Below are 8,917 nucleotides of genomic sequence, written 5' to 3'. Positions count from 1 at the left end.
TGATGGACTAAGCACCGATGGAAGCTATTTTCTTCCATCCCCCAAACGACTGAAATCTGCCTTAAATAATGACGGACTGATGATGGCGGACTTGTGGGTTTGTTGCTGCCGAATATTTAATGACACGCCCACCACTGCTGACACACTTATACCTTCTTACACCGAGCAGTAATGACCATGGCTAAGCCCTGCCTCGAGAAGTCCCTTGTAGTCTGAAAACCGTTCTTTATTTACTTCAAAAACTGTTTCTTTGTTCACAGCCGATAGTTAATCCATCGGCAAGTAACACTAAACCTGACTCGGCTGTTAACCGCAGTGCTCATAAAGCAGATGGATAACGCCTTGATTGTTTGTCATTGTGGAATCTGAGGTTATTGCGAACGATCCTCCTTCCTAGCGCACGCCCTCCCCATCTCCTGCATCCCCATCGGCTGGCGAATCCGGGACGTTTAATTTGCCTTGATTAAGAGCAATTATGATGCCCCGCCGTGCGTAAAGCGAAAATGCCGAGACGCCGACCCCGGAAAATAGCGGAGATTGAAAAGGGAGTGACACACTTTCCCTCAGAATCCTAATGCGCTTGATGTGATGGCTTGGAAGGGAATGACATGTACCCAACATGAGCCGACGAGGACTGCGGTGTCCCTGTGTCGGTCGCCAACATCTTGCGAGAGCGTCCCAAAAGCCTGCAAGAACAACAGTCATCCTGTGTGGCTTTTTACCACCTTGTGTCATCATCATCATTGTCACGGATCGTGAACTCATTCTCCGCTCGAGTGGCCGCTCCATAATTGGCCGCTCTCCCTGGCTGTTTTTCCGCGTTGCAGGTAATCGTCATGAGCGCCACGCTGGATGCAGGAAAGTTCCAGGCATTCTTTAACGGCCGGCCCAGGTGTGCAGCTGCAGGAGGGAGCCCTACAGTGCCACCTGTTGGTCACAAACAGAATCATGACAAAATATGTCAAATATCTTGTCTGCAGGAAAAGAGAGAGCTTACAAAAATGCTACATTTGCTTTGCTAACTAAATGCTAACTCTCACTGTGGAGCTTAGTTATATACTTTGGATGTTTGGGATGTATACAGTTGACGTTTCGAGAGTTGAATCTTGATTATTATTATTATTATTAGTAGTAGTAGTAGTAGTAGTAGTATTTATTAGTGTGTGTGCATGCACGCGTGTGTACATTATGTCAACACTTCAACCTCAAATTTTAAGAATCTCTGTCATATTTTCTTTCTTTTGTGACACTTTGGTAATAGATTTAATGTGACAAACACTTGAATCAATCCCAGGCTGCTTGTCACGATCGCAATTCTGTGAGTCCGCCATCTTTTAGGATCTTACACGTTGTTGTGACACCATCCATGAGAGATCCAATGCTGCCATCTGCTGGCAATAGTGGTGGCAATGTTTTATTTTTATTTATTTATGTATGTATTTATTTATTTATTCCCTTTCCAGATAGACGTTCAACACAGAGTTTGCCAAAACATTTCGCCACCCATTCCATTTCAAAAAATGAATAAATAGGTCATTGACAGCAATTCAGTTGACGGCACTCCTTATTAGGATTCCCGTTGATGGCATTTTACGGAAATAGCACTCAAGCAGTCAACTGCCTCACATTTTCAACACACACTTATGCTGTGAACAAACACAGTGCAGCTCAGCCTCTGACAAGCGGACTTTATGATATGCTATCAGCAGCACCTCAAACGTGTCAAACTAACGTGAGCTACCTTTTGCTCACCATAAAGCCGGTACAATTTCTAGCCTATCTGTTGTCATCCAAACAGTCAATGATTTTGACTTTCTGTTTGTGTTTCCGACTCTGTCTATTACTTGAAATTGTAGGTCACATTTTGTGTTGTCTCTCTGCCATTCAAGTTTCGAGGGTGCGCTGGACGCAATGATCTCTAGCAGGGGTGTCTGGATGCAACCCTCAAACAAAAAATTTGGACACCCCCGATGTAGACAAAGGGCGTAATCGTGTCCGTTTTGAGGCCAAATGCTTGTGCATGTGTTGTCTCTCTGCCATTCAAGTTTCGAGGGTGCACTGGACACAATGATCTCTACCAGGGGTGTCTGGATGCAACCCTCAAACATAAAAGTTTGGACACCCCCGATGTAGACCAAGGGCGTTATCGTGTCCGTTTTGAGGCCAAATGCTTGTGCGAATAGCATACCTAAGCGAGAAGGAGAGGAGTGACCAACCTGTCGTTCCTTCCTCCGCACCATCTCCTGAAATTAAGTCATTTTTTTCCCCTGCACACGCTTGCCCATTGATGTGTAATAGAGGGCAGGGTTCACTCTCGGAATGATGAATTTGGTTACAGCTGGGTGAACACACGCACACAGAAAAGCTCAACAAATGTCTCTAGATTTCCAGCCAAAGCCTGATAAACAAGCATTGGGTGTTTGTTTGTTTTTTTTTTTCTTTACTTGTCATTGCCATTGCAGGAAATAAAGATTTGTGGACAGAGGGTTTATTTTGTATGACGGCAGAGCACACACACAACAGTTTTCATTGTTTCATTTGCTCTGCATATAACCGACAACCATGAAAAATGGACGCAGAAAATATGACTGTAACTCATGTATGGACCTTCCTTCTTCTGTGGAGGATATTGGCAGGCGGCACGGCAGTTTAATGGTCCATCAGCGCCACCAACTGATCTTGTACTTCCAGTGCAAGGAAACCAATCTGAATTGATAGTGCCTGGATGTTGTCAAGTATATCGCCGCCATCTCGTGTTGGGCCTCTGAGCCACACAAGTTTTGCTTGTATCTGAAGAAAATTTTAAAAAGGGCAAATCCCAAGTCAGGGCACTTATGTCAAGGCACCACTGCATATCATTTTTAAAAAAGTATTGTCAAACTTTGTTTTAATTTCAAATCAGGGCCCCTTGTCTCGCACATCATCTGTGATGTTTGTGGCTCATGCTCTCCAATTTTATTTTATTTTTTTGGGGTGGGCGGGGAGGTTGTTCATTATTGAGCATCCTAATTGGGTCGAAGGAGTGTAATGTTCAAAGGGTGCCGTTGCAGCCTCCTTCTAGCTCTTCTTCTTCACCTCTACGGCCTAGCAGCAACTTTGAAGTGAGATAATGATGGGGAGGCAATCCGTGTCCGTGTCCGTGTTTTTTTTTTTTTTTTTGAGTTTGGTACACCCCTGCTTTCAACACCAAACCCATCCCAACTTTCAAGCAAAGATAAGTCCTAATGTTTAAGCTTCCCCCTCAGCTCTCAACTGCGAGCGTCAAAACACCGCACAGTAGTGCGGTGAGTGGGGCAAATCCAAAGAGGGTGACCTCGTGGAGGGAAGCGTGTGGGTATTGGCTGGTGGACACGACCCAACACGTGGGCCGTATTCCTCCGGGAACACCAGCCCAGCTTGCTTCCAGCGCTTTGGCAAAGAGCGCTTTTTTTCCCCCTTCGCAGCAGCTGCTGCATCCCGAGGCTTGATTGGCTCTTAATACGCCGGCTAATTCGACCGATCCATTCCGATTTGCCGGTTCCCCACTTGTCACAGCGTTGATTAAGAGACACGCGGCCATCGGAAGGCTTTGACTTCATGTGATGTATAAAGGGACCACCGGTGAGCTCGCTCATTCACGTTCAACGGTGACAAAAAAACCTCAGACACGTTTCACACTCATCAATTATTCATGTGTTATATTCACAAACCTTGACACAGACAGAAGAAAGTGGAGGAAAATAATTCTTGCTTCTGAAAGCAAATTATTTGTATTAATTATAAAGACAAACGATACTATTTTAGATGCAAACAGATTCTAGCTCGAAGCTCGAGGACGCACATTTGTTCCTGGTGGTAGTCATGATAGCTTTCTGGTGCGTTGCACCCATGGGGGAAGTGGGTGTTGCGATCCACTTTTCACCCTCCAATGAAGTTGTTGGCCCTGTCAAGAGTTGTTTTTGTATATCCTGTGGGCCCCTAAAAAAGACTGCGGGCCACAAATACATATGTACATCTGTCTATCTGTCTGTCAGTCTGTCTCGCTTTCTCTTTTTCTCTTTCTAGGTCTCTTTTTTTATCTCTCTCTTTGTCTCTCTCTGCATGTGTGTATCTCGTGTGTGTGTGTGTGTGTGTGTGTGTGTGTGTGTGTGTGTGTGTGTGTGTGTGTGTGTGTGTATTTATAGAGAGAGAGAGAGAGAGAGAGAGAGCTATTCAACTTTTACTTCACTATTTATTTTTCTTAAGAATTTCACTTTGCTGACCATGCATTGCTTTATTATTTTTTTGTTTTGCATTTTTTGCTGGCTGGCTTGCCATGCAATGCCTTCACTAGCCTGCAGGTGGTGGTACAGCCCAGGCTTGCAGTTTTCCGTGATTGCTCGCCGCAGTCCCCGTTAAAGCTGTGGCGTCAAATTAGAGGGATAGCTGCAAGTAGTAGCAATGTGCTTCTGTTTCGTGGCCGCTTTATTTGATTCATGCTCGGTTTGTCTTTTACAGGAAATCGAGGAGGCCTGCAAACGCATCAAGGCGGAGGTCAACGACTTGGGACCTGACGCCGGCGAGGTGAAAATTATCCCGCTGTACTCCACACTGCCGCCACTGCAACAGCAGAGAATCTTCGAGTCGCCTCCGGCCAATAAACCCAACGGTGCCATCGGAAGGAAGGTAAACAAAAATCTAAATCGATAACTTCCACTGCGCACAGTAGGAATTAACAGAATTATGACATATCATCCAGTTGAAAATCGCAAGCTCAGTCACACAGGATGATGAACATGTTGGATGTGGGCCTTTATGGGGCGTGGCCCAGTGAGTGACGTCGCTCCTTGTGAGTGTTTTCATTTTGCATTTGTGTGTTTGACTCTTGGTCCTGTTGAATAAGTGTCAGAAAGTGCATCGGCATCTGTGGTTCTCCTTACAGTTCTTAATTGCTTTGCTGATTTTATATTTGCATATGCACTCGTGCCTTGAGATAAACAAAACAAAACAAAACAAAAAAGCACTTCCAACTCCTGGAATGAACGAAAGTGCATCGGCATCTGTGGCTCTCCTTACAGTTCCTTAATTGCTTTACTGATTTTATATTTGCATATACACTCGTGTCTTGAGATAAAAAAAAACAAAACAAAACATAAAAGCACTTCCAACTCCTGGAATGAATGGTAATGCAAAAATGCTATAATTAAAGCATTTCTACTATGAATTGAATATTTTCTGCACACGGTTCGTGACAAAACTAAACTAAACCTGGTATGAAATCGAACATTGTTCCTCCTGTTTGGACCTGCTGTTCTTGAATCGTTGACATAAAACAGGAAGTCAAGGAAGGAGCAACTCCATGAGCCAGCAATCCTGGCCACAAATGGAAGGAGGAGGTAATACGCACTCCTCCTGGGCGGCCTCACGTCAAATGTGTTACGATGAGTTTATCTGGAGTGTTACGTCAAATCTCTCGACCCTTTTGAATGCGGACGCGTCGTTTGACGCACTTTTCAGTTTAAGCCCGAGCTTTATTTGTCAACAAAGCTCGGGTCGCGAGCGTTAAACTGTGAGCGATGGCCCGCGTTAGCCGCTGCGCTCGCTCCCTCTGCAGGGAATAACCCAGAAATAACACGCAGACACGACGCTTTAATGATATTACTGATGAAGCAAGGCCCGGATTATCTAGCGTGCCAACAGACTGGAAAGAGCCAGCAGGCATCGGGCGTAATGGCCCCGGCCGAGATAATCCTTCACAATCAATGCAGTCAATGACGCCAACGATATGATGGGGAAATGGGAGAGGGTGTCATGCGCGGCAGCTGCTTCTGTCCCACAGACAGCCTTGCCTATTGGTGCGTATGGGTAAGCGCTCGGCCATCTTGTTCCCAAAAGATCAGAAATGCAATTCTTCAAAACTCTCTTGTGACAGCGAAATTTAGCAACCTGAAATTTGGAAAGCGTGTCCATCATTAGTATATTCACAAAAAAAAAAGTCTCCAGGAACCACCCCGAAAAAGACACAGGAAGTCAGCCATTTTGGTTTGAAGTGGCCATTTTATGCTAATTTCAGGTTTGCTAATTAGCCATTAAATGTTAAAAAAACAAAAAAAGACATTTGGTCTGAAAATGTCACTTAGCAATGTCAAATTTGGTGGATATGTCTATCATGAGATACACAAAAAAGTCTCAAGAAGCCATGTTCAAAAAGACCAGGAAGTCTGCCATTTAGGTTTGAAGCAGCTATTGTGTGCTCATTTCAGGTTTGCTGACTGGCCATTAATCGTTAACAATCAGATAAATTGGGTTTGACAGTGTCACTTAGGAACATGAAATGTGGTGGTTACATCTATCATGAGTAGTTACACAAAAAAGTCTGAAGAAACCATGCCCAAAAAGACACAGGATGTCTGCCATTTTGGTTTGTAGCGGCCATTTTATGTTCATTTCGGGTTTGCTGATCGGCCATTAAATGTCAAAAATTCAGTACATTTGGTTTGAAAATGTCACTTCGTAACATGAAATTTGGTGGACATGTCTATCTTGATTTTGAGTAGATACACAAAAAAGTCTCAAGACGTCATGCCCAAAAAAGAAAAAAAGCCTGCCATTTTGGTTTGAAGCTGCTGTTTTCTGCTCACTTCAGGTTTGTTGACTGGCTATTAAATGTTAAATGTGAAAATGTTACTTAGCAACATGAAATTTAGTGGGCATATCTGTCATGAGCAGATAAACAAAAAAAAGTCTTAAGAACTCAAGGGTTTTGCGATTGCCATCAAATTTCAACCAAGTATACGAGACAGATGGGTAACGAAGTTGTGAAACATTTGTGTTTTTCGGCTAAAGCACGGCGGCGAATGATGACTCGCCATAAAACTCTCAACTCCAATAATTCAGGTCCACAAGGTAAGACAGAGGTTCACTGAGCAATGTGACGAGTTTGAACGTACATACTGTATAGAGTAAAAAATAAATCTGGAAGGTTTCCCCACTTATGATTAGATTCACGGTTGCCTCGTCTTGGCTGAGGTAAGTAAACACAAGTTGCCGATGTACACGGAAAGAAGCATTCTTTTTTTTTCCCATTCGACGCCCACCCGCATATTAAGTTATGACACTAGAGAGGCAGTTGCCAGTTGGAGTGAGCTATTAGTCAGCCGTCACAGTCCTGAGTGCTGTGATGAATCTAAAAGGGCCATCGTTATATAAGGAGATCTCACCCCAGCGGCGGGCGGTTTGCGTTCGCGTGATGTGCAGTTTGTGTATATGCTGACAGCCACGGACCCATCGGGTGCGATGACTCATTTGACTGTCATTTCTCATAGGCAGTCTTGCTGTCGGGATAATTGTAATCAAAACTGATCCGGGACCAGAATGCGCTGGAGGTTCTGCCTCCCTTTCTATTTGCAAATATTACTTTTCATTGCCTCAGTCAGGTTTTTCGGAGGTACCTTAACTTACGGGTGCCCCGAGTGTAATGTGTGCTTCAGGTCGATGAGAGTAAATCATCAGTCATACTCAAAAACTCCCCAAATGGCTCCCCAAAATTGTCAGATTGTTTTTCAAATTCAGCCCCCGAAGCCAGTTTAACTCTTTCAGGCCCAGCGGTTATGACAGTGGTGCATGAATGGGTTAACGTAGCAACATGAAATTTGGTAAACAATTCTAAAATGAGTAGACATGCCTAAAAAGACTCTGGAGGTTTTACATTTTTCATCATTCTAGACTTTGCTGTTGATATTTTATCTAGTTACTACCAAATTTGAATAACATAGCCCACACGGGGAGATGAGTAAATTTGAGTTTTGGTCAAGACGAACCTCCATTAATTCCTGACCCTGTGACCATGCGAGATTTGATGTCAGGTCATCTCTCAACCCACTGACCTCCTTTTCCCGCAGGTTGTCGTGTCAACCAACATCGCTGAGACATCCCTCACCATCGATGGCATCGTGTTTGTGATCGACCCTGGGTTTGCCAAGCAAAAGGTTCGCAGATCTCGTGTTGCAGCATATTTCTTCGATGTAGCTTGAGCTAGGACATTGGCGCTGTTTGTATGCAGTAGTAGTGCCAATTTCCTGCCTGGACAGGTGTACAACCCTCGCGTCCGAGTGGAGTCCCTTCTGGTATCCGCCATCAGCAAATCGTCGGCGCAACAGAGGATGGGCCGAGCCGGACGCACGCGTCCCGGGAAGTGCTTCCGATTGTATACGGAAAAGACCTACAGGACAGAGATGCAGGTAGGAAGCGGGAAATGCTTGAAAAAAGCCATCTCAGGCCTCGCTTACCGTTTCTTGTTGCACAGGACAACGCCTATCCAGAGATCCTCAGGTCCAATCTGGGCTCAACGGTGCTGCAACTGAAGAAGTTGGGAATCGACGACCTGGTGCATTTTGACTTCATGGATCCACCAGGTGAGTGTTGCAGCCCAAACGTGGTGCCGCGCTAAAAATGTGCAACTCTAAATTCGGATTTGACCGAATACTCAACTGTAAAAGCTCATTTTAAAATCATCTGCAATATAGCAGCTATGCGAAAGATGAACCGCAATATGGCAGGGGGGATCCTTGTCCTCTCATATTTGATTTCACATCAGACAACGCCGCCGTCTTGATTGGGATCAGTGTCGTCTTCATCGATACAAACGCGGTTACAAGGCGCTCTGAAACCTTGCGTCCGTTTGATGCGCGGTATCAAATCGGGGTCCGCCGCGCCACTCGGGAGCCGGCGAAAGACGACGAGATCAAATGATCCCGGCAGATATCAAACGCTGCATATTTGGAGCTTTTCGGAACGCTTGCAGTTTTGATGAGCACTTTTACTTGGAAGCGCGCGGCGGCGCTTGTTGTGAATCACGCTGGAATTAGGCCAAGCAGATTCCCCGCGAGAGCGTGCGTTACTACATCTTCCCGAGGAGACCGCCAAACCCCCGCCGCCCCCTTCCTCCTCACCATAATAT

General features: G+C 45.0%; 1 protein-coding gene across 1 annotated transcript in view; it reads left to right on the top strand.

Moving 5' to 3' along the window:
• Positions 1-8,917, top strand: part of dhx15 (DEAH (Asp-Glu-Ala-His) box helicase 15) — a 28,230-nt gene that overhangs the window by 15,525 nt on the left and 3,788 nt on the right. The window contains exons 6-9 of the mRNA XM_019856182.1: positions 4,477-4,644; positions 7,860-7,946; positions 8,049-8,198; positions 8,264-8,372. Of these exons, the coding sequence (XP_019711741.1) occupies positions 4,477-4,644; positions 7,860-7,946; positions 8,049-8,198; positions 8,264-8,372 (514 nt within the window). The remainder of the gene's footprint in view (positions 1-4,476; positions 4,645-7,859; positions 7,947-8,048; positions 8,199-8,263; positions 8,373-8,917) is intronic.

The sequence above is a fragment of the Hippocampus comes genome, unplaced genomic scaffold (genome assembly GCF_001891065.2).
Source record: "Hippocampus comes isolate QL1 unplaced genomic scaffold, H_comes_QL1_v1.1 scaffold246, whole genome shotgun sequence".
Classification (NCBI taxonomy): Eukaryota; Metazoa; Chordata; class Actinopteri; order Syngnathiformes; family Syngnathidae; genus Hippocampus; species Hippocampus comes.
Note: the sequence above shows the minus strand (reverse complement) of the source record. Positions and strands in the feature narration are given on the sequence as shown.